A 26,975-nucleotide genomic window follows, 5' to 3' on the forward strand; every position below is an offset into this window, starting at 1 on the left:
ATGAATGTCCTAGACTGTTGGAGGATCGATAATTTCCTGCATCTCTGACTTGAGGGATGAAAATATTATTCTGCCAAGTTGAAGGCACCGAGTTTGCCTCCTTTTCTTGAACAATGGGGATGCAATGCTAATTCAATGTCACCATGAAGGCATTGTAACTGACACCCCAATTTATGAGAAAATGCTTTCATATCCTTTCACTCTGATCCTTGTTACTAATTCTGCCTTAGTTACTCAGCCAAAATAAGCAGCAGCATTCTTCTTATTCTGCTGTTATTCCAACTTCACTGTCCAGCTCCATGGCTTGGATTTTTTTTTCATAAATCCTTCTACCTTCATCAGCTAATCTGGCAGCTACCACCACACAGACATTGATTTGGAGTTATCTGTACTTTCCTGAAAATTACAAAGAATATTAATCTAAAGGAAGGAAGCTACAGAGGATCCTCAACACTTGTGCAAAAGCTCAGCATCTTCTCAAAGATGAAACACTGTAAATTAAACAAAGATGAAGCATTGTAAATTACCTTATTCCACTGCCTACTTACAATTTCTCAATGTGAACTGTACCCTTTTAAATGTAACCTTCCTTTTAAGCAAACATCTGATCATTCTGTTAGATGTATTGCAGGCTTAAAAATGTGCTTTGTATTCTCAAAGTTCAGAGAACAAATGATGAAATGGAAAAAGGTCTCAGCTTTGGAATTTTACAGGTATTATATGTGCATGACCCTATCCAGCAATGGGATATGACAGATGTTTTCTAATCAACCGGTTTAGAGATGCTATCATACACCATGGAGTAGTTGAGACTTGAATGCAGGGTTCATGGCTCAGAGGACACTTCCTGCACCACAAGAACTCTTGTAAATCAGGATAAGCAAATTGCTCTTGTTATTTGTATGTCAGATGGTCATCAGAAGGAAGTTGAGATTTTAGAGGGAGTTTTGTGCTCTGCATGTGTATTGTCTTACAATTATTGCAATTGTTACAGCCAAAGCATTTAGAACAATGTCTGGTTAAAGCATCTTAAGCGGTTAAATTCACTTTACTCTTGTAGGGTTTTGCTTGTTCACCAGATAGTAGCCCTTCCCTGTCTTCCTGCAGCATGTACCATTCCTTAATTAAGCAAGTGTCGTGGTTGCATTCCATTCTGAATGATATTCTTGAAATGGGTGTGAAGAGATGTAGTGAGGTCAGAGTCAGTTGAGATATGCTTGTTATTTGTTTGTGAGCTGGGGCATCATTAATAGCTCAGTGAGTGGGAACTTGTTCTAGTATTGCATAATACAGTCCAGGATGGTCTTTGCTGAAGGGTCAAGTCACAGCCAGGGCAGCAGTTGGGTTTTAACAATTACACTCACCAGCCCTTGAGGCGGAAGGAGAAAAATCAATAAAGCTCTTGATAACCTCCTGCTGAACAATATATTTCTGTGCGTGTGAGATGGAGAGCGCCTTTAGACTCAATTGTGTTGGCCCTTAATTGTTTTTAAAAATGACAATAATCACCATCCGGGCTCACAGGTAAAGAATGGTTACTTCAGCTTAGTATTGGAAGGTAATCTGTGCCAGAAAATGTCAGGAAAGGAGTGAACCAAGCTGGTGCAATTATTTTTTGTCATCTTCATAATACATATGTGTTTTTTTTTTCAATTCTTTGTGGGGTAGATTCGGTGTCAACCCACTCAAACCAAGGACTGCCTTGGAGGCGATTCGTATAACTCCACTCATCAACGCGCCTTCCTTACCCAAACGAACCAGGCCTAGCTCTGTTCCTCTGGGAAAAGCAAACCTGAGGTACCACGGATCTGTGGAAACTAATTCTATAAAGGGCCATGTATGCAGAACATTGTACAAATAAACATAGATGTTTAAATGTATAACGAATCCTAGAAATAAATCTATAAATAGTTGAAGAATTCATTACGAATTGCTTTATAATGAATCAACATAATCAACAGCAGTGTATACTAACCATTTTTATGAATGGTTGCAGATATACTGAACTTTGGCATGCAGAAACTATCCATTGACTTCAATTTTCAATATCTCCTTTAGAAAGTAGAAAAAAGTGGCATATAATCCAGGCTGTATTCCAATGCAGTACTGAGAGACTGCTACATTGCCAAGGATCCGTTTTTCGAACGAGATGTTAAATTGAGGCTTTTCTACCCTCTCAAGTAGATGTAAATAACACTATTTCTATGCCACCATGGAAGTTTAGTTCTCTCCAGTATTTTTCCAATATTTAACTCTTAAAATTCTTTGTCTTCTAAAGCAAACTGTGATAATTTGTCCTTTTATAAAACCGTAGGACATAGTCCAATTTCTGCTCCTATTCAGCCCATTGAGTCTGCTCTGCCATTTGATCATGGCTGATAGGTTTTTCAACTCCATTTACCTGCTTTTTCCCCATAACCTTTGATCCCCTTGGCAACAAGAACTTACCTATCTTTGTTTTAAATATACTCAATGACCTGGCCTCCACAGCCTTCTGTGGCAATGAATTCCACAGATTCTCCACTTTCTGGCTAAAGCTATCTTTCCTTTTTTGTAGAGTATCTCCTGGACATAAACTGTATGTCCACCATGGTTATAGCTGAATATTGGGAAAACATTGTTGAAATTCTAACCCAAGATTTCACTCAAAGATTTTTATTTTACACTGTTGTTCCCTTCCTTGTGGGTATTTCATGCTTTGGAGCATGGCTGTACTGCTTTTTGGTGGCATGGCCTTTCTCCTTTTGAGGCCACAGACCCAATTTAGGAAAATTTGAGTAAATTACAGGCTTACTTCCCCTTTATAAAAAGCTCTGTGTGCTTTACAAAAAGCATGTATATACCCCTAAATATCTCAAATCTCAATTAAAACATTGAAAATTTAGAAACATTAAAAAAAACAGAAAAATATTCATAAATAAATCCACTCTTTTCCCTTAATACCTTGCAGAATTAGGATATATCCTCATACAATATTAAACCTTCCCAGATTTAGCTAGAGTCCTGTTCTCTATGGGTTGGACCAATGCAGATTTTGCATCCTAAAGCTTAGAATTCAAAGAATTCAGAGGCATGTGACACTGAGCATCCATTCCTCTGGAAGTAGCTGTTGTCATTCCAAGACAGGTTTGACAAAGTCAAAGAAATAAGGAGGACAGGCAGAACCTAGTCTTATGAAAACAATAATAAAAATCAAAGACAGATCACAGGGAAAGTAGCAAGGATACAGCAAGAGAATACTGTAGTAATAGTAATAAATTATAGTATTGTCTTCAGGTAAAACAAAGTCAGACAGCACAGGATAAATTTTAAAAATCAGGCTTTGAGATAAAACCCAAGCATTTTTAAAAAGTATACATTCTTCATATTGTGTAATTTCATGTATTATAAAATTTTTGTTATATTTTTAATTGAAGCTGCCACAGATTCTCCACTTTCTGGCTAACGCTATCTTTTTGTGAAGGAGCTTATTGACATAAACTCTATGTCCACCAAGGTTATAGCTGGATATTGGGAGAACATTGTTGAAATTCTACCCCAAGATTTCACTCAAAGACTTTCAATTTACGTTGTTGTTTCCCATTGCTACTACTGACAGGAAGGTGCAATTGCATTGTGATGCCTTCACCGACAGGAAGCTATCATTTAACATGACAATTTTTCACAGACCATTTCCATTACAAATTTGTTATATGAATTTTGTAATACCATAAGTTTCAAAGTGAACATGGATGTGAAACTGTTAATATATTATGCATGTGTATATCTGCAACACCATTAACTTGACAGAATGATATCATAAGCATATATATTTAAAATGATATGTTCAAAATGTGTTTTTCTTCTATGTTTGAAGAAGTATTTTGAAGTGGTAGACTTGTCATATTTATTCTCAGCATGATGGCAATAATTCCACATTTCTTCCTTGCACAGTGTGCTTAATGTGCACCAATAACACCCGAAGTCAAGAACAATCTAATTTTTACCAATCTTTGTGGTTATGTAAAAGCATTTCATTGCTCCTGAATTTCACTAATCATCTTGGAATTTGTGCTTTCCACGTTTGTGTTTAAATTCTAGTAAGTGTAAGAAGCACGTACAGAAGCACCTTCCTCCACCTTGCTTTATAAATCGTATTTTGTTGTCAGCTTTTCCTTGGTTCCTTTATCCCATAACATTGTGGTGGTCTTTAAAACATTAATGTAAAATCTTGGTTTGAATGTCAATCAAAACCCAACTTGATATCACTATTCTGTTCTGGGTGTTGAGTTCTTCCATCTCCGGGATGTAGATTTAAATAAAACTCACATGGAATAGTTGAGGATACCTTTCTCTGACAGGAGAAATGTGCTCTCACTACTTCCACTAGGGACCATTAGCTGTGATTAGGAACAAAAGCCCTCATTTTTGGTGAAAGCTGTTACAGAGCTTGCTAAACTAACTTGACACTGTCTTTGTTAATATCCCAAAGGCAAGATGACCGACATAATGTAATGTTACGAAAATCTTTACCAGTTCATTCAATGCAAGCTTCATTAAATGAGGTCAAGAATAACATTTTCTGTTAATTTTTCAAATCTTGAGTGGTTGGCATAGAAATATCTGACTATTAAAAAGGCACAGGGCAAACTGAATGTCCTGAAATTGCACGGATACATGTTACAAATAACAGTACTGTACCAAACAACATCTTCTGTGGTGATACAGAGGATATTATACTCTGATTTTCAAGATCTCAAACACTTATTCTAGGGTATTCAAGAATGGCTAAAGATTGATTCATATCACAGGAACAAATTTGGAAGTTTACAGGGTTGAGATCAGTAATGGGGAAAATATTGGAAATTGCTATAAGTGAAATGAGTTCTTATCCCCAAAGAAATGAAATCTAACAATTGGCTGGGACTCATTTTGAGTCTGTATTTAAATGAGTTATATCACAAACATAAGGGGCATATTTTCCCTTGGTACCTCAGAATAAAACTAGCAGTGGGATCAGTTCTCCAGCACCTGAATGTGGTGTCTGAAATCAGGACAACCATCTGAAATTGATGGAAGTATATTTGTTATAGCAGGTTCTGCAACACAGTGTCAGCATGCTTAAGTATCATGTAAAAGATCTACCCTTGTATAAGCAACTTTCCTAAAGCACTCGGCAATGCCTTGCTATTTAACTTACTTCAATCAAGTTGAAATTTTAATTCAGTAGTATCTCAAAATGAAATTATTCAGATTGTATGAAAGAGGTGACTGATGACGTCCATCAGATAATTCGGTCTAGGCTTCTGTTTGAAAAATATTGATTTCCTTTCTGTCTGCAGACCATGATATAAAATAGACTTATGGGTACGGGACTGGTAACGCTTATTTCACAATGGACAACTAATGTGCTGTGGTACAAAAATAAGCGTACTCACAGAACAAAGGTTATGACATTCTCAAAGCCAAAATAATGAGGTGGCTGTGATAGCAAACTACACATTGTAAGTGACTCCATGCTGCTTGTGTTATGTACAAAATTGTGTAGGTGTACACCTCATATTATACTAAACTATATATATATATATGTATTGGCAATGTTTAAAATGTGTGCGCAAGGTACAGAATATCAGAACATGGTATATTAATAACTAAAAAGGAAAATGGCTGCACCACGCACAGGTTTGAGAACTGGAGAATTCTATATTGTCAACATAGTCAAGTATTGTTTAAGAGCAGGAGTTAATTTTGGGATTAAAGTAGATTTTGACCAGCTCTACCCACCAACTCTTCCCAGTACAAACTTTTGTTCTTCATCACATAGTATGTGCATAGTCTGTCTATTCTGAAGCTGCTTTCATTGTCGCTAAAGGAAACCCATAATTGAAGATAGCATTTTCTGGTATTTTTCATTTAATTTACAGCTATACCTTTATCTTTAAAGTATTTTCAGCAAGGAAAACAAATAGATTTTTACAGTTTCTGTAGTGACTGTGAGATTTTCATTTTGTTTAATACTTCTTGTCTCCTTTTGACTACAGTTGGCAGCAGAAGTCCTCTTCCTCTATCAGCCACCAATCTCAATCAGCACATACCATAAGGACTAGGTACTTTCTTATAAACATGTTAAAATCACTTCAACTTAACAGAGCACTAATGCTACACATGGTGTGACTGTACAATATTAACCAGTCAACAGAGATGCCAAGTATTCACACTACACAGAAGTACTCACTATTCCTACTGCCCCTTTGTTCCAGATTTAATTTGTCACTTTTTTTTTTAAAAACTGAGGCAACTTCAGACTGAGCAGTAAGCTTGCTGTTTCCAAAACCTGAGATGAATTGTGATTGCCAAATTCAAATGAGCCAAAGGTACAATGAAATTCTGTAAAGTGCCTTTTATGCCTGACCTCTAAACATCAGGGAACCAAATCATGAAACTTTGTTGCAGTCCAGCAGACACTCTGCTAGTATGCAAACTAGATTTTGTGCAGAATGGACCGGAATAGACAATTGCCACTGGTAACAAAATACATTGAATTGTATGAATTAATTTGCCTTTCTTAATTAAACAGTGTAAGTGCCAATTTGCTGTGAACAATGCATCTGTACATCCACTGAGCCATAAATAAAACTGGATAAAATGTGAGGAAATTAAAAAGGAAGGAACAGTCATTATGAAATGTCAGTGGAGTACATCAGCATCCATTTTATTTCCTTTTGCCTTCACTCCATTGTCTTTTTAAATTTTTGAATGTTGTCATCTCTGTTTCTCAGCATTAGCTTCACCTTGCTTGAGGAAAAATTCCTAATCAACATCTAATCTGATATTTTAAATTTGAATCACTTCCAAAATTTTCCCTTTGAAATCAAACATTCTACGTGTTACATACTTTTTGCTGAGCATGCTTTTGCCCTGTTATTACCAAATGCAAAGAGAAGTGGTCCAGAATTTAGTAATGTTAGGGTAGACAGCAACTCAAAACAAGTGGTGATGGATACAGCACTTGGTGTTCATTTCCATTACAGTTTTATTGCAAAATTAAGTGTCAGGCACTACATGTAACACATCTGACACTGCCTGTTATGCTCAAACAGCAAAGACAAATTTCTACTCCATAGTTTTGCAACTGTATTGCACTCCAGAATACATCTTTGGATCTGTAAGAAAGTCGTACAATGAAATACAATTCATAACCATCCGACAGTTACGTTCAGCAGTGGAACTGTCATCTTAACTCCATGTTCTCAGCAGAGAGGAGTGAGTTTACTGTCAACTACACTAGTGGTTATTTAGTACTTTCATCCTGAATCCAAGGTATAGTCAATATTCACATTCAAGCAGCAGTGAATCCCATCCTCAGATGTTTTTCAAATTCACCAACTGTAAATCAAGAATCAACCAATATTTATATGTACATTTGTTCAACCCCAATCTAAAATAGACTTGATGACCCCAGAATATAGAATAAGAAAACCGTTTGTTCTATCCTACCTCACCCACCAGATAAAATCTGCAAATCTAAATGATAGCTTCTAGCTATTTGTTATGTAATTCCAGTATTTTTAATTTCCAATTACTTAAAAAAATTCCAAGTATTTACTAAGGTTTGAAGAAAAGCACCTGACATGCCCACACATACCAGTGTTACATTTTGATAGTTTGTATTTGTACCCCTCAACTTAGATCATGACTTAATGCCACATCTTTCTCTACATTACTACAGTGTTTATTATTTGACAAAATCCCTTCTCAGTCAGTTTGTTTTATTTTCAAAAAGTCGCATTTCTCCAAACTTTCTTCAGCTTGGTCTTTTGCTTCAGGGACCAGTCTTGTACCATTTTGTACCACTTCCAGGTTCAAAAATATCAGTAATAAAAAATGGCTAAAGTATTCAAGTGAATATGTCAGTGAGGCAGTTTCTTGAGCCAAAGCAATACTATTTGGAAAACTGGGATGATGTTCTTAAAGGATTGTCGCTGTCTTGTGCTCCCAATTTTGCTGATTTTGATCAGATCTGCCAAAAGTACTATACATGTTACACCCGACTTTCTACTTTGAACTTCACTGGTTATATTATGTAATTCAAGCTGATAATGGCTTGTTTGTTGCTATTTGAACATGTTGTTAATTTGCCTCACCAGCTCCATTGAAGGAAAAAAAACATAAAAAGTGGCCAGTTGCAAAATATTCTTTAATAAATGGAAGTATGTATTTGTTTTTAAACGAACCCAAGGATACGGGTTGGACTGCTAAGAAGTTGCCAGAGCAAACTACACGGGGACTGGTTTGCTGGTCAAGTACCACTGCCTCATGATGATTAGCCATTTAAAACTTGAGTTTTTGTGATAGTTTGTCGAAAAAAATCTCTTCATACCCATGATGAAAAGACAGTTGAGTTGAGAATTAGCTGCTTATCTTGTATTCTGGGCAAACTGATAAGAAATATTTCTGCAGCCTACTGTCAGTCATGGATTTAATAACCTACTGATGGCATCCTGTTAGGGTCAATTTCAAAAAGTGATAATTTAATCACATTTCTCTTGTATTTTCCATTCATTTTCTATCCTTTCTTTTAAAACATTCTTCAGTCAGGGTTTCTCAAGCAACACCAATGTGGTCAGACCTCCAGCATCTCAAGTCTGTACAGATGCCTCAAACCTAGGTTCTAAACCAAAGGTGGTCAGCACAGCGAGTATCAAACCTGCAACCGTTCACTCAACTGGAGGTAATTTACTAATGCAGCATTTGTTTTTGACTTTGTTTGACAGGGAAGATGGCTGTTGAACATCTTGGAAAGTTTTGACATTTTAAGAAATATTTAGTGAAATAAACACCCCATTAATGATAAATGAGACATTTATTTGAAATAAATTCTGTATCATCGTCATCAACTTTCTTATTTTTATTGCACTGTTTCATTTACAGAAATAAAGATGTCCCAGTATATTTATAAGCAACCTATTATAGAATTGACCATTTGAGCAAACTGCATGAGGAAGCAATTAAGCCGTTAAATTCAAACACAAGCATTTTATGAGAGTGTCCTGAATATATTCTTGAGTAGTAGTGCTTATTCAATTTCACAGTTATTTAAATGTACTTGGTCATTTTGAAAATAATTTGCACAGCCAATTAAAAAAACTGGAGTTCTGTAAATGGGCAAGACTGCACAATGAAGAACTACCATACAGCAGCAAATTCAATAATTCTGACTTTGTATAGCATCCTGTTAGAAAACACTATGTAATGCATAACATGTTATATATTTAATCTACTGTGCCATGGCATTCAGAATTTTTTTTGTAAATCCCTTCCTGCATCTATAGTTCTACAAAGCTGTGCATTCTGGTACCAAATTACATTCTCTTTTCAACTTGTAACTTTAAAATACTACATCGTGATCTGGTTTGGCAATTCAAAAGAATGCTGAACTTGAATAATGGTAATACTGGCGTGAAGTAGGAAGCTGCCTACTTCCTTTTCAGTTACCTGCAACTCATGTCAAACATGGAAAGTTCCTCAACTGGAGCTCTAATCGTCACCTCGGTACTGTGTTCACAGGAGGAATTTGCAGCTCCATAACAGTTACCAGCGTTACTTCTATTCACAAGAGTGAAGAAATTGAGATATAGATTGCAATGAACAGGATAGTTTGAAAGGGCAAAAACTGAAAAATGTTGGTGTGTGGTCTAATGACGCCAGTGACAGCATACCTTTTATGCAACCTGAAATAACTTCACAGAGGCCAGTATCCCTTCAACAAGTCACCCTTTATTTACTTGTGCACAGTACACTGGCTGTGGCCAGCCATCTCGAAGTTAGTCACCTGAACATCCTGGGTATATTTTCATTTTTTTTATAAACCCTCACACTACTGCCAAACAGCAGTAGTGCTTACTTTTCCCAGCACCCATGTCATGTGTGTGAGGTGTAGGACATAATGAAAAAAACAAGTGCAGAAAACTTTATTCATATTTCACCACCAGGAAGAAAGGAAACACCTGGGTGACCATCTCATGATTATATTTTGTTTTATTTTATTAAACAGGACAAAATACAAGCAAACAGTTAACATGAACGGCCGTATACAAGAAACAGCAATTCACAGGGGCAAGGAGGTGGCAAGGTCATCTCCTGGTTATTTTTTTTTCTTTTTCTTTTTTCTTACCCCACATTACCGCTGAACTGCAATAGTGCTTATAATTTCCCTAGCACCCATGTTGTGTGTGTGCGCAGGTGAAAGACACAGTGAAAGACAGCAGGTGTACAAATCTTTATTCAATTTTCACCACCAGGAAGAAAGGAAACACCTAAGTGGCCATACTTTTTATAGCTTAAAAATGAAGAACAAACAATAAAGAAACCAAACAGAAAAGAAACAAATATCTTCCCTCATCAAAAAAAAGGGGGAAAGAAAAGACAAAGAAACTCTTCTCTTCCTCAGTATCAGCAGGAACACACTGACTGTAGCACCAGCCAGCACAGAGTCAGTGCTCTAAACTGAGGATACTCTAAATCTCGTGGTTATATGTTTCTTTTTCCTTTACCCCCACACTACCGCCTAACTGCGGTAGTGCTTATATTTTCCCTAGCACCCATGATGTGTGTGCAGGTTTGAGACACAGTGAAAGACAACAGGTGTACAAATCTTTATTCAATTTCCACCACCAAGAAGAAAGGAAACACCCAAGTGGCTATCTCCTGGTTATAATTTTTTATCTGGGTGAGGCCACAGCAGCAGCGGTAGAGGCAGGCCTCAGGCAGCAGCAGTTGAAACAGGCCCCAGCAACAATGTTCAGCTGTGGGCAAAGCCCAGGCTGCAGCAGGAGCAGCAGCAGCAGTAAATCAAAAGAGAAACTTAAAAACAATCAACCAAAAAAAGGAAACCAGAAATCAAAATGTCTCTCACTCAGAGAACTCTCACTTTCTTCTTCTCCTTCCTCCTCAAAATATACTGGCTGTGGGCCAGCTAGCTCAGAGTCAGTCCCCTTCACTGACACAAAAAGGGGAGTCCTTCACACACTTTGCCATCTCTCAGTCAGCAGAACTCCTGACAATAATTTCTTTTTTCTTTTGTTAAAGTCTGACACTCCTGTCCTTTTTTTCCTCTTCTATTTCTTTACCCGAACATTACCACCTAACTGCGGTATTGCTTATATTTTCCCTTGCACCCATGGGTTTAAGACACAGTGAAAGACAACAGGTGTACAAACCTTTAGTCAATTTCCACCACCAGGGAAGAAAGGAAATACCCAAGTGGCCATCTCCTGTTTTTTTTTAATTTTGTGAAAGACAACAGGTGTACAAGTCTTTATTCAGTTTCCACCACCAGGAAGAAAACACCCAAGTGGCCAATGACAAGCAGTACCCTTCACATCAAAGGGCAATGCTGTGTGAATCTCCTGGTTATATATTTTTTTAAATCTTCGGCACTCCTGTTTATTTTTATTAAAACCCCCATACTACCACTTAACTGCGGTAGTGCTCATTTTCCCCCAGCACCCATGTTGTGTGTGTGCAGGTGTGAGACACAGTGAAAGACACAAGGTGCAAGAATATTTATTCAATTTCCACCACCAGGAAGAAAAGAAAACACTTGAGTGGCCAGTGACAAGCAGTGCCCTTCACCTCAAAGGGCAATGCTGTGTGAATCTCCTAGTTATACTTTTTTTTCTTGCTGCCATTTGACCAAGGCTGATGTGTTTCTCAACACCATTCTCCTAACTTCTCCTAAAAATCCTTGATCCCTTCCTAATCAAGAATCTATCTATGTCTTAAACACGTTCAATGACTTGGTCTCCACATCCTTCTGTGGCAATAAGTTCCACAGATAAACTACCCTTTGGCTGAAGAAATTCCACATTGTCTCTGAAATAACTCCACAGAGGCCGGTCTCCCTTCACCAAGTCATCCTTTATTTACACATGGAGAGTTGTTGACACTGATTCAGCTCCCTCAGAGCCAGCTTTCAGAGTAAGCAGGATGTCTGACACTCCTGTTTATCTTTTTTCTTTTTTTCCCTTTTTCAGATCCCCTGCCACTCCTGTTTTTTTTTTTAACCCCCACACTACCGCCTAACTGCAGTTGTGCTTATTTTTCCCCCAGCACCCATGGTGTGTGTGTGCGCGCAGGTGTGAGACACAAGGTACACAAATCTTTTTCCTATCTTCCTAGTGGTGGAAATTGAATAACACCCACGTGGCCAGTGACAAGCAGTGCCCTTCACAAAAGGGCAATGCTGTGTGAATCTTCTGGGTATACTGGTCAATAAGGGCTTTCCTAATTGGCCCAGGTTAACAAACCCAATCAAGGATCCTGGTCAACAAGATCCAGCTAATTCCAATCACTACATCTTTTCCCAGCTAAGTCCAGGGATGTAAGCCTGGTCTTTTTCTTGTAGCTTTTCTTGCGATATTTTCACCCCAGGTCTGATTCCTCTGACTCAGACGTGGGCAGCATGTACTAGATCGTAGCCAGTCTCTTGCATCAGGAGCAAGAGTTTTTGGGAGAGTTTCCTCCTCTTCCAGCTATAATGGTATTGAGGTTACATCCATCTCAGGCTCAGATTTCCTTGAGCTACACTGAGGGGGGAGAACTTAACGGTTTCTCCCAGGCGTTCTGGCTGTTGAGGGGCAAATATGTTTTGTTTCTGCTCCATTTGAGGGGTAGTAGCTACCTGAACTTTGTTTCACCCTTCCCACCTGCAGGCCTATGATACTCCATATGGCAGTCTTCTATATTGATATAAACTTTAATGGACATTAATTGTAGCGCACTTCTGAGACTCCTCATCCAGTCACAATTGCAGGTAGGCATAACTCATGTGCAGCTTCTTAAAGGAGAGCACCATCCAGCTTTGTGTACAAGTCTTCTATGTGAGGGATCAGATATTTATCCAGCTATGAACAGTGGTTTACCGTTTACTTAAAGTCTCCACAAAGGTGAACTGTGTCATCAGGCTTCACAATTGTTATGATTGGTGCTGTCCATTCTGCAAATGGCACTGGTTTGATTATTCCTTTGCTCTCCACCTCACCTGCAAGGCAAACAGCCCTGGGTGCATCCCACAAAAATTCAGAATTACTTCCTGGTCAACATGTAAAGTGGTTTTGACCCTTTGATAGTCCCACACCCTTCCTGAAAAGTGCCTGGGTAATTCACTAGGACTTCACTGAGGCAGCCATTTCCTAATCAAAAAAGGTTGAGCCAAAAGTCTAGGTGAATCTTTCTCAACCAATAGCACCAGAATAGGCTTGGACCCAAACCTTGTACTACCATTAGTGGTAACTGTATCAACTGCTTCTCCTAGGAGACAGGAATTGACGTTATGCCCTTAATCTGCAATAGTTCCCCAGCGTATGGTCTTAATCTGGCGGAGGTCTCACTCAAGCTTAACAGTGGGTGTCCCGAGTGAATCTCATTAAAGACAGCTTCTGCAACCACAGATACAGCTGCATTGGTATCAACCTCCATGAGAACTTGGTGAGCCTTTACCTAAACATTAGTTTTAATCAGTCCTAATGAGTGTCACTAAGCAATTTAATTGTTCCAGCCCACATGTAGGGGGACTTTATAGGGTGTGTACTCTCCTGGGTGCCAACCTACAAGTTATCTTACTCAAGACTCCTTTGCTGTCTTAAATCCACATACCAGCAACAATTACAATGGCTTGCTGGCCCAGATCCCAGAGACCTTTTCAGCCAATTAGCTGAGGCTTGGCTTTGTTGTAGAGTTTTTCTGTGGGCTGGCCAAGGGTCCCTCTGCTCAGGATATGCCCTGCATGAGGCTCTGCAATTACTTACACAAGTGGTGTTCCCCAAGCTCAGTTGGGCAGGTGAGGGAGTCCACTTCCATTTGGATGCCCTGTAGCTTCCATGCTGCACTTCCCACAGTATCCAAAGACAGAGCCAATTATAATGCTTGTTTGAAGACAAGTTGGGGTTCAGCTCGTAGGCACTTCTGCATGGTTATGTCATTAATCCCACATACCAAGTGTGGTATCAGCATCTAATTCAGGGTTAAGCCAAAAAATCACATATCTCTGCCAGTCATGTCAACCTCAAATCGTAATATGGATTCCCACCTGATTCTTTAACAGCCAAATAAAACAGATTGCATCTCTAAATTAGAGGTGGGTTAGGATCATATTTCATAACTAACTCCTGAAAGGTTTGAGTGTCTGACGTCTCTGGGAAAATTAAGCCCCATATAACCTAAAATGCTGCAGGTCAACAAACAAACAAACAAACATCAGAAGGATTGCTTGTTGCTTTTCATTTGCCCCATTGTCATTTGCCTGGAAAAAATATTGCTTTCTTTCCACATACTGGGACTAGTCTTTGATTTTGCTGTCAAACAAGCTTCCCAAATAAAATAATGATCCCAGAAATACTTACCCCAACTCCAAGATGACTGTTGCAAGCAAACATTCTTCAGGCCTGTCCTGTTTTCTCCTGTTAGCACTGAAGCAACTGCACAGATGCCAGTATCTTGTCACCAAGTCAACCTTTATTTACTTGTGCACAGTGCTGTGGCTAGCCAGCTTGGAGTCAGTCACTCAAACTGAAGAGATTCTAAATCTCCTGGTTATATTTCTTTTAACAAATAAAAAAAACAAAAAGTGGGTGGGTGGGAGACAACGAAACACTTCTCCTCCGAGCCAGATCTCCTGCTTGTACAGCTCAGCCAGAGCTTTCAAGATTAGCTGAGGTTAACAACCCTAACCCAGGATCTCCTACTCAACATGATCCAGGTGGTTCCAATCACAACACAACCAATACAGAAATGCAGCAAAAACAACAGGTCTGGCAGGATCTGTGGAGGGAGAAACATTTTGGGTCTGGTATGGCTTCTTCAGAGCATTCATTACATTTTTACTTCCCTTCAACATAGAAAAGGCATGGCCAAAGGTTTGGTTAAAAGGTGTGTGTTTAAGTATGGTCATGGAAGAGGGGTGAAAACCACAAAGGAGGGTTTAAGACCATAAGATATAAGTGCAGAATTAGGCCATTCAGCTCACGCAATCATGGCTGATGCATTTCTTAACCTTATTCTTCCCATGACCTTTGATCAAAAACCTATGTCTTAAATACATAGAATGACTTGGTCTCCCCAACCTTCTGCAGCAATCGGTTCCACGAGTTAACCACACTCTGGACAAATATATTTATAGTGATTGGAACCACGTGGATCTTGTTGACTAGGACATTCTTGATTGGGGTTGTTAATCTGGGCCAGAGGGTCCTGGCTGACAGATATAAACAGGAGAGGGGTTTGGGGTCCGACTTTGCCACCCCTTTCCCCTGTAAATTGCTGTTTCTTGCATACGGATGTTTATGTTAACTTTTTAAAAAAAATTAGATAGTACAAGTTACAAACAAAGGGGATTTAGAATCTCCTCAGTTCAGGGCACTGACTGATTGGCTGGCCACAGCCAGTATACAGTGCACTTGTAAATAATGGGTGACTTGGTAACGGGATTCTGGCCTCTGTGCGGTTATTTCAGATTTCCTCCTCATTTCAGTTCTAAAGTCTCATCTCTGAAGCGGTGCCCTTGTGTCCTAGTCTTTCCTAAAAGCAGAAAGATCTTCTCCATGTTCATTCTATCCAAACTCTAAGTTTAAATCAGGTCCATCCTCATCCTTTAGTACTTGATGGAGTTTAGGCCCAGAGTCCTCAACTGCTTGTGTGGTAAGCCTTTCATCCCCAGTGTAATTCTTGAAAATCTCCTCTGGACTCCTTCAAGGCCAGTGCAGCCTTCCTTAGGCATGGGGTCCAAAACTGCTCACAGCATTCCAAATGTGGTCTGACCACAACCTTACATAGCCTCAGCAGTACATCCTTGCAATTGCATTCTTGCCCTCTTGAAATGAATGCTACCATTGCATTTGCCTCCCTAACTGGCAACTGAACCTGTATGTTAACTTTAAAAGAATCTTGAACTAGGACTCCCAAGTCCCTTTGTGATTCAGATTTCTGAAGCCTTTCCCCACTTAGAAGATGGACTATGCCACTATTCTTCCTATGCTCACACTTTCCCACATTGTATTCCATCTGCCACTTCTTTGCCCATCTACTAACCTGTCCAGGCCCATCTACAGCCTCCCTGCCTCCTCAGCATTACCTGCTCCACTTATTCCAAAACATGAGCCCAGACAACTGAAGCCATAGCCACCAATGATGGGGTATAAAACAAGTGGGTAATGCATAACAGGCTGAATTCAGAGAAAAGTGTGTCGTTTTAAGCCAAGCAAGGGAAAGAATGCCAGCCAGAAACATGGAGAGACTGGACTGGGATGTTGAGGGACAGGAACAATGATGCGTCTCATTCTTTCCTTAGCTCTGATATTATCTGTGGCAGTTTCTCTATCTTGCAATTTTCCTGTCAATCCTTTCCCTTCCCTGACAGAATAGCTTCCTCTGTAACCAAAAAGATGGCATGCTGGAAACATACAGAAGTTTAGTCAGCATCTGTGGAGGGAACAAACTGGTTAGCATTTCATGTTTCCTCTTTGTCCTTTGGATAATGGTGTCACAATCAGCTGGCATGATCAGCATTTTTACTGTCCATCCTTAATTGCCTTTGAGACTGTAGAGGTGGGTGAGCCATCTTTTTGGAGAAAGTGAGGACTGCAGATGCTGGAGATGAGAGCTTAAAAATGTGTTGCTAGAAAAGCACAGCAGGTCAGGCAGCATCAAAACGAGAAGGAGAATCGACGTTTCGGGCATAAGCCCTTCTTCAGCTGCGCTTTTCCAGCAACACATTTTTAAGCTCCGAGCCATCGTTTTGAACTGTGCTGTAAATATGGTGTAGATTCATCTCAATACATTGGGGAAGAGGTTCCAGAATTTTAAACACAGCAATAAATGAAGGGATGCTGAGAAGTCAGAAAGGTGTGTGAGTTGGAGGGGAATTTGAAGATGTTTCCATGCCATTGAGTATAAGAGTTGGGACATCATGTTGAGGTTGTACAGGACGTTGGTGAGGCCACTTTTGGAGCACTGTGTATAGTTTGGGTCATCCTGCTATAGGAAGATTATTAAATTAGAGAGGGTTCAGAAAAGACTCACCAGGATATTGCCAGGACCAGACTGTTTGAGTTGTATGGATGTGTTAAATAGACTGGGACATTTTTCACTAGGAGGTTGAGGGGTGACCTTGTAGAGGTTCATAAAACTATGAGGGTCATAGATAAGGTGAACAGCAAAAGGTCTTTTCCCTAAGTTGGGTGAGTTCAAAACTAGGGGGTCATATTTTCAAGGTGAGAGGAGAAAGACTTAAAAGGGACCAGAGAGGCAACTTTTTCATGCAGAGGGTAGTTCGTGTGTGGAATGAACTGCTATAGGAAGTGGTAAATGCAGATATAGTTACAACATTTAAAAAGACACTTGGATAGGTTCACAAATAGAAAAGGTTTGGAGGGATATGGGCAAAATGGAGGCAAGTGGGAATAGTTTATTCTGGGAATCTTGGTTGGCATAGACGAGTCGGATCAATAGGTTTGATTCTGTGTTGTATGACTCTACTGCTTAACTCCACTTTCTCCTATTGATGAAGGGTCACTCGTCCCGAAATGTTAACTGATTTCTTTCCAGGGATGCTGCCAGACCTGCTGAGCTGAGCTTTACCAGCAATTTCTATTTTTGTATCCACTGCTTTATTGTTTTTCTTACGTGTCTCAAAGGCATTTGTTAGGTATGACTCCAGGCCAGTGAAGAGCTTTCCAGATTGTCATTGACCATGTCCTGATGAAGGGTCTGAACCTGAAATCTAATTTGTTCCCTCCAAGAAAGCATATTAACTTGAAAGCTTATTAACTTGATCATTTTCTATTTGATTTCCAGCATCAGTATTCTTTTGTTTTAAAAAAAAATACGTAGCATTTTATTGCTTAGGCCAAAAATTGGGGTGGGAGTGGGGGTGCTGCCAAGTACTCCTATTTGAACCTTCAGGGTCAAGAATTTCAGATTTGTTACCAACTGTTAATAGGTAGACTACTGTGTGTCACCTCGGAATAAGTTTATAGGGCAAAAAATTCAAAGAATTGGAAATTTGAGCTAATTTCATGGAATATTTAGTCTCCTGGCCTGCTTTTCCATTGGTTATGACCTATCTGCTGCAGAATCCTTTGTTCATGTCTTTAGTTTCCTCCAAGTGTGATTACTAATAAGGCATTTTTAAATTTATTCATTCATGGAATGCAGATAATATGAGCTAGGCCAGCATTTATTGCTTGATTCTAATTGAATTCTAATCTATTCTAACCATATGCCACTGGTGGGCGGCAGTGGCGCAGTGGTTAGCACTGCTGCCTCACAGCACCAGAGACCCAGGTTCAATTCCCACTTCAGACGACTGTGTGGAGTTTGCACATTCTCCCCGCGTCTGCAGGGGTTTCCTTTGGGTGCTCCGGTTTCCTCCCACAATCCAAAAATGTACAGGTTAGGTGAATTGGCCATGCCTGTAGTGTTAGGTGAAGAGGTAAAGGTAGGGGAGTGGGTTGCGCTTCGGCGGGTCGGTGTGGACTTGTTGGGCCGAAGGACCTGTTTCCACACTAAGTAATCTAATCTAGGAACCCTCACCTATTACTGAGAGTTTGGAATCACACGTAGGCCAGACTGTGTGAATTGAAAAGTGTGGAGCTGGAAAAGCAGGTCAGGCAGCATCCAAAGAACAGGAAAGCTGACATTTCAGACTTGAGCCCTTCATCAGGAATCAGATTCCATTTCCTAAAGGACATTATTGAACTATTATTTGACTTTTATGACAACTGGTGGATTGAATGTGGAATGAACTTCCTGAGGATGTGTTGGATTGAAACAATTATGATGTTTAAAGAACATTTGGATAAGTACATGAATAGGAAAGGTTTGGAGGGATATGGGCCAGGAGCAGGCAGGTGGAGCTTGCTTAGTTTGGGATTATATTCAGCAGGGACTTGTTGGACCCAAGGATCTGGTTCCATGCTGTATGACTGTGTCTATGCCTCTGTCTATTAAGAGCTTGGTAAAACAACACATATAATTCAGCTCCATATCTGTTTTTGGATTTGATATTTGGAACTTTGTTGCTTACTTATTTCAATTCATTCTCTTCAGAGCACATGCACAGCAGCACTGCCACATTCAACGTTGCTAAGCCTGCTCCAGCTCCTCCAAATGAACCAACTGCTGTGACATCAGATGGACGACCACCATGGGTAACAGATGATAGCTTCGCCCAGAAATTTCAGCCTGGAAAAAGTACCACTACCCTCACCAAACATATTCAGCCTTTGCCACATTCTGCACCACCAAAACCATTTGCGTCATCTCTGCCCCAGACACCTGCTTATGTTCCTACACATGCTCCAGTGCCAGGGCAGACCAGTGGAGGTACTCGCAACCTTGTGCAAAGGGCTGAGAGATTCCCAGCAAGCAGCCGAACTCCTTTATGTGGACAGTGTAACAGTATTATCAGGTGAGGGCACATTTCCTGATTTTTCCACTTTAGGAATGGCATATTTAACCTGTATCCTTCATGTGCAACATTTCATTTAATCTATCACTTCAGATTTACGGTCAAATGGTTGTTAGAATACAGTCTCATTCCAATATCATGAGTGACTAAAAATAACATTTTCTGGGGAGGGTGCCCACAAATTATCCCTCTTTTCCATTCCTTCCTTGAAGGATCACCATCACATTACTGTCTGAAGTATTGATGTACCATCTACGTTACTAACCAGAAATACTTTGGGATTGCATAGATTCCCTTAGCCATGCATTGAAAATGAGAAATTATCAACATTCAAAGGAACAAGATGGTAGAAAAACTGGAATGTTTTCCTTCAGTTAGGAGTTAGAAATGATTGAATTGGTGATGGTATAGATTTTTGAAAGGTCAGAAGGAACATTAAGCTCCCTGTGACAACAAAAAGCATCCAAAGAAGAAAAATTTCTTCCCTTTTTGAGTGGCCTGTAGTTGTGCCTTCAAATATCACTACCAATGTAGTAATGAGTAGAATAGGCCTAGTCTATCCTCTTCCCATAGGTATTTCAAAATTGCATTAAGAGACTGTTGAATTCACAGGATTTTGAATGGCCCATTTGTGGCAGGTCCCAATTCCACCCTTTTCATTGGCCCCATCAAACCAGTGGTGACCACATATAAGTAACACTGAGGTATTAAGTGCTCTGTCATTATTTTCATTGTGTGGTGATAGAATGATAACACAATGAAAGGAAAGAAAACTGATCTCATCAGCTTCATTTCTCAAAAGTATTACACACCTCAAACTCTTGGAAACAGATGGACAGGAAACATATGCTGCCTGCAGTGAGATTCTGGAGTTAGTTTATCCTAGTAGCACAAATCGTACATATAACTGAACAGCAATGGTTTGTTAGATTATGATTTGGAGATGCCGGTGTTGGACTGGGGTGTACAAAGTTAAAAATCACAACACCAGGTTATAGTCCAACAGGTTTAATTGGAAGCACACTAGCTTTTGGAGCGACAGAGCGTTGCTCCGAAAGCTAGTGTGCTTCCAATTAAACCTGTTGGACTATAACCTGGTGTTGTGTGATTTTTAACTTTGTTAGATTAGTATTTCATACCACAGGGATGTGTGGTACGGTACTACAGTATAATTGTGCATAATACTACTGGTTTGGCCCACTGCAATTCTACGCAGTGGATGGGGTTCAAGAGTGTTTTAGTCCAGACAGTAATACGCAAGGCTTGGCTTTTCATCAAAAATGGTAAACAATTTACAGTTAGGAGAAAGTGAGGACTGCAGATGCTGGAGACTAGAGTTGAGAAGTGTGATGCTGGAAAAACACAGCAGACCAGGCAGCATCCGAGGAGCAGGAGAATCGACGTTTCAAGCATAAGCCCTGAAGGGCTTATGCCCAAAACATCGATTCTCCTGCTCCTCGGATGCTGCCTGGCCTGCTGTGTTCTTCCAGCACCACACTTCTCAAAACAATTTACACAGTTGTTGAACAAGCATCATTGAAATTCCTTGTAATAAGCAGCAATGCAGTTACTGTGAATGGGAGGAATGCCTTTTTTCTAAATGTGGAATTGTTGACTTATTGTTCATGCAACTGCTGACAGACAAAAATGTTTAAAAAAGTATCACTCAGTCTGTAACTACCTGTTTCTCTCCTGCTGGCTTGTACTTAGAGTGTTTCTGTTGATCATTTACGTGTTTTTCTGTCTCCGGGTTTCAGATACAAAATATTAATGAGGATGTTGCAGGAGAGGCCATGAAGGACCAAAGACAAGCAGGGCAGAGACCCTACTGATCTAAATGCCAAGGCCTGATCGATGTATTGTAGCTCTACAATCTGCCTAACATGCAGCCAAATGGACACTAAAATAAAAACAAAGAACTGTAGATGCTAGAAATGTGAAACAAAGCCAGAAAGCGCTAGAGAAACTGAGCATCTGTAGAGAGGAAAATAGAGTTAATGTTTTGTTTCCAGTGACCCTTCCTTCTGGCATAGAGTCATACAGCATGGAAACAGATCCTTCGGTCCAACCAGTTCATGCCAGACATAATCCTAAACTGAACCAGTCCCATCTACCTGCATTTAGCCCATATTCCTCCAAATATTTCTTATCTAAATGTCTTTAAACATTGTAACTGTACCCACATCCACCACTTGCTCTGCAAGTTCATTCCACACACAAACAACTCTGTAAAAAAAAAAATTGTTCCTCGTGTCTTTTTTAAATGTTTATCCTTTCACCTTAAATGTATGTCCCCTAGTCTTGAAATCCCCCATCCTAAATAAAAGAGTTTTCATTCACCTTATCTATACTCATGATTTTATAAACCTCTACAAGGTCACCCCTCAACCTCCTACACTCCATTGAAGAAAGTTCCAGCCTCCCCTTATAACACAAACCCTCCATTCATGACAACATCCTGGTAAATCTCTTCTGAGCCCTCTCCACCTTAATAATATCCTTCCTATAATAGGGCAACCAGAACTGGGACAGTACTCCAGAAGAGGCCGCACCAACGTCCTGTACAACCTCAACATAACATCTCAGCTCCTGTACTCAGAAATCTTGATCAATTGGGTCAATAGGCTGAAGACTGGCAATGGTAGTTAAGAAAGCGTTTAGCATGTTTGCCTTCATCGCTCAGACCTTTTTTTTTGTACTCTTAGATAACCTTCTTTACTGTCGACTATACAGCCAACCTTTGTATCATCCGTAAAATTAACCATACCTTATATATTCTCATCTAAATCATGTATATAAAATGACAAACAAAAGAGGACCCAGTATCAATCCCTGTGGAACACCGCTGGTCACAGGCCTCCAGTCCAAAAAACAACTCTCTACCATCACTTTCTGCCTCCTGCCATTAAGCCAATTTTGTATCCAATTGGCAAGCTCACACTGTGATCTAACTTTACTAATTAGTCTACCATTTCAAGACTTTGGGCTGTACTAAAGTCCAAGTAAACATTGAGGGCACAGCAGTAGACATCGATCTTCTTTGTTATTTCTTTAAAGAAACTCAATCAAGTTTGAGTCACAGTTTCCCTCACAAAACCCTGCTGACTATCCTTAAACTGTTCGTCGCCTCTCCAAATACTTATAAATTCTAATCTTTCAAATTCCAATAACTTACCTACCACCAAAGTCAGACTCACTGATTTATAGTTCCCAGGCTTCTTACATCTCTTGTTAAACAAAGGCACTTCATTAGCCACTCTCCAGTCACCTAACACTTCACCGTAGTTATAAGTGTTACAAACATTTCTGTGAGGGCCCCACAACTTCCTCCCTAACTGCCACAAAGTTCTGGGATAAACTAGATCAGGTTCTGGAGATTTATGCATCTTTATATCTTCTAAGACCTCCAGCACTTCCGCTTCTGTAATGTGATCTGTATTCAAAACATCAATATTTATTTCCCCGAGTTCTCTAGCCCCATTTCTTTCCTCACAGTAAAAACTGACATGAAATATTAATTTAATATCTCTCTTATCTCCAGAGGTTCAACACAAAGCCAAACTCTGATCTTTAAGGGGCCCTACTCTCTCTCTGGTTGCCGTCTTGCTCTCAATGTATTTGGAGAGTCTCTTTGGATTATCCTTAATCTTATTTGCCAATGCTATCTCATATTTTCTCTTTGCCTTCCTGATCTTTCTCTTAAGAATGCTCCTACACTCTTTATACTGTTCAAGAGATTCATTTGAACCTAGTGTCCAAACCTAATATATAACTTTTTTTATTCTTGACCAGAACTTCAATATCTTTATTCATCTAATCCTACCAACCTTATCATTCATTCTACCAGGAACAGAATGACTCTGAACTCTTGTTATCACACATTTGAAAGCCTCCCACTTATCAGATGTCCTTTTACCTGAGAGCAGTCTACTCTAATCAATATTTGAAAGTTCTTGTCTCATACCATTAAAATTTGCCTTATTCCAATTAAAAAAAACTTTAATTTTTATGGAAGGCTTATCCTTTTCCATAACTATAATTGCTTTAAAATTGTTACGATCACTGGACCCAAAGTGTCATTCCAGTCACTTGCCCTGTCTTATTACCCAAGAGAAGATCAAGATTTGCTCCTTCTCTGGTCGAAACATTTGCATATAGATTAAAAATAATTCTTGACCCCTGCACATATTTTGGGAATTATATCAATTGCAACAGTGTCAATCTCTGTACATAATCTCAAATGCTTCATTGTTTTTCCACAAATTAATAAATGTTCTCGGCATGGTCAGACAATGACTGCCCCTTCAGAAACCTTGATATTTGCTCAAAACAAATCTTGCTTTCCTACAAAATTCCTTATTCCCATGTATATGCTGATTCTTCGTTTATCAATTATCCCGAGTGGCTTTTTGGGCATCTCAATAACAGCAAGAGCCATTATCCCGCTCCTGAAGATAGAAAGCCATTTCTCGCATACAGATTAGATCCAAGCCAAACTTAGAACCTCCTCATTCACTGAATTAGAACAATGATCTCGAGCTTCCCTTTCTTTTGCCCCTGCTCTTAATTGCTAGTTTCTTCTAAACCAGTCCTATCGCTCCCTGCCCAGTCTTAATCTTTCAGTATGTACACAACCTGGCTGTTTCCCTTAGCTTTTAACAAATGTAGAAGTCACAAATTTAGTTAATTTGTAAAGGAGCACATGCAAGATCTTGATGGAGATGAGTAAACCTAGAGAAAGAGTTAGAATATGAGTCAGAGTCAGAATATGAGTCAAAGTCAAAAGAGAAAAAGACAGAGGTAACAGAAGACATTGAGACAGTTTGCCCAATAGAATGGGCAGGGGCTTAAAGTATTAAGATAGGGTTACAAAGGGACTTGATACATTCACTCTGTTTTTGTCTCTGTAGAGCTTTTCTAGTACTTGTTTTTGAGCCAAATGGACAGTTTGGCTGACAAGCATAAAAAGACACTGAGGACTCTTTCACCAAGCAGTCTCGAGAAAGAAATCTATCATTGGAAGAGGGCGAGAGGAAACATCAAGGCTTGGTTGGGGAGATGGAAGTTGAGGGCTCTGAGGAGGCAGGAAATCAGAACAACTGGGGAAAGGCTAAAACTTAATAACAAAGTGCTGGAGAAATTTATTTAGTGGAGAATTTATTTCAGATTTCCACATCCACGGTATGTTGCTTTATTTTGAGGCCATAGACTTGCTTGAAAGGCTTAGAAAAGAATATGCTGCTCTTCTTGAGCCGATAGTACTACTGAAAGATCCATTTACCTTTGGGAACTTGTAATGTTCACAACAGTTCAGCTACATCAAATCCCAGGTCACCTCATTTTCTTTAAAATATTGGGGCAAGATTTTCCCAGTTCCAGAGCAACAGGAAGATATTGAAGAGCTGCATTGGAACAGCTGCCTGATGCAGTCTCACCGGTGAAGTTTTTTCACTGGCAGGACTGGATGAATAATGGCTGTGATTAATTAGAAGCAGGCAACCTATTTTAAATAACACATTCGTTCGGGTCTAACCCTTCGACTGGTCACTGCCCATACATGGCTTAGTGTAGATGGCTTCTGTGAGGCAGCCTAAAAATTAGTAGAGCTTGAGGCTACAAGCCCCTAAAGAGGGTGCAGTGGGATGAATGCCACACCAAATGGGACATCTGAGGAGACTGACAGTTTGGCCGATCTCATCTCTAATTTTCTATTTGCCTCTCCATGACCATGCAATCTCAAATCTGCCTGAACAGCAGTCACAGGATTGTTGCTCAAGGGGTGTTGCTCAGATTTCAGAGCTGCCAGCTCAGTCATTTGGCTTCATTTTTGTTTCATTGAATGCTAAAAAGCCTATACGTGACCCTAGAGATGATCAATCCAGAGGCAGCCTGATGGAAAATAGCTAAATTGGTTCTGGTGCCAACAGGTGAGACCTTAGGACTTTGTTCCAATATCAGTACCCTGAAAGCTGTGATAAACTCTTGTGTAACGATCACTACTGGTGATGCCATTCTTCCATGAGGATGATTACAGCCCCATTTGTCTTTTGTATGATTTTTGTATTGTTTAGTATCTTAAAATGGGATTACATTACCTTACCTTGGCACTTGAAACCCCTACTTAGCCTCTTGGGCAGACCCTCTCAATGTCTGGCTAGATTTTGCTGTTCCTTTATTAAATTAACTGAATTTGTGACTTCTACATTTTTTAAAACAAGTTAAGAGAAGCAATGAAGATGTGATTAAGGATGGATAGGGAGAGACTTGATTTTGGAGAAACTTGCAATTAGAGCAGAGGCTAAAGGGAGTAAATTTGAGGTCATCATTTTGATTAAGTGAATGGTGAAGTGCTGAGTTTGGCTTGGATTTAGTCTGTATGAGAGAAATAGCTTTATATCTTAAGGACTGGAGTTAAAGTTCTTCTGCTATTGGAATGCCCAAGAAGCCACATGGAAACTTGACAAACTAAGAATTAGCATTTACATGGAAATGGGAAATAAAGAATTATATAGGAAAATAAGATTTGTTTTGAGCGAGCTGGAAGTGTTCTGAGGAGACTGATCAGCCTGAGAATGTTACTATTCTGGCGAATAAGGGTAAAACATTTGAAATTATGCAGATAGATCTAACATGGTTCCCATTAACATAGTTCCCAAGATGTGTGTCTATGGGATAAATGACAAAATATTAGTGCGATGTGTTATCATTCAGACCTATGAGGAAATTATGTCTGCCCTACTCTGAGTGACTTGAATGATCTAGATATCCACAGGTATGAACAGTTTGGATCTGAAAAAATACTTCTGTGGAGTGTTGGATTCAAGAACAAAAGATTAAAATTAATTTTGTCAAAAGAAAATTGGGCAACTTATGTAATAAGGAAATGGAATTTGGAGTAGATGTTTAAAAAGAGATTGGATGAGGTCCTGCAGGAAACAATGTTACAAGACTATCAGTTCCAGAATCTGATTGGGAAAGGATAGTTTGCACTGCTGTTTTATTATTGTATCTTTTTTTCCTTATCTCCAGAGGTCCTTTCCTTGTGGCCTTGGGCCGCTCCTGGCACCCTGAGGAGTTTAACTGTACTTACTGCAAGACCTCCCTGGTCGATACTGGATTTGTAGAGGAGCAGAACAATATTTACTGTGAACGGTGCTATGAGCAGTTCTTTGCTCCAAATTGTGCTAAGTGTAATACAAAGATAATGGGGGTAAGTGAAGCCTTCAACATGAATTATATTAAGTATAGACAAGTGTAAGAGGAATCAAGAGAGGAATTCATGATTAGCTGGACAATAAGTAAACTAAAACCACATCCATTGAAAATAATTCTGAAATACAACTTGGTGCTGTTAATTCCACTTGTGTTTCTTGTAAGCATAAGCAATTTGAGATGTAACAGTAACTGCATATATGAAGTTGTTCCAGAAGAGTGTCAGGAACAAGTCTCCTGGTATCAATGTCCTGTTCTTTTCAAATGTCCAGGTGTAGGGCCTGATTTTAGCTTGGAGAAAATGGCTGGGTATTAAATG

General features: G+C 39.5%; 1 protein-coding gene across 1 annotated transcript in view; it reads left to right on the forward strand.

The window, feature by feature from the left end:
• ldb3a (LIM domain binding 3a) overlaps positions 1-26,975 on the forward strand; it is a 196,977-nt gene that overhangs the window by 149,364 nt on the left and 20,638 nt on the right. Inside the window, exons 15-19 of the mRNA XM_043678611.1 lie at positions 1,669-1,797; positions 6,021-6,086; positions 8,574-8,710; positions 19,084-19,444; positions 26,474-26,654. Coding sequence (XP_043534546.1) covers positions 1,669-1,797; positions 6,021-6,086; positions 8,574-8,710; positions 19,084-19,444; positions 26,474-26,654 — 874 coding nt within the window. The remainder of the gene's footprint in view (positions 1-1,668; positions 1,798-6,020; positions 6,087-8,573; positions 8,711-19,083; positions 19,445-26,473; positions 26,655-26,975) is intronic.

Source organism: Chiloscyllium plagiosum, chromosome 38, assembly GCF_004010195.1.
Source record: "Chiloscyllium plagiosum isolate BGI_BamShark_2017 chromosome 38, ASM401019v2, whole genome shotgun sequence".
Classification (NCBI taxonomy): Eukaryota; Metazoa; Chordata; class Chondrichthyes; order Orectolobiformes; family Hemiscylliidae; genus Chiloscyllium; species Chiloscyllium plagiosum.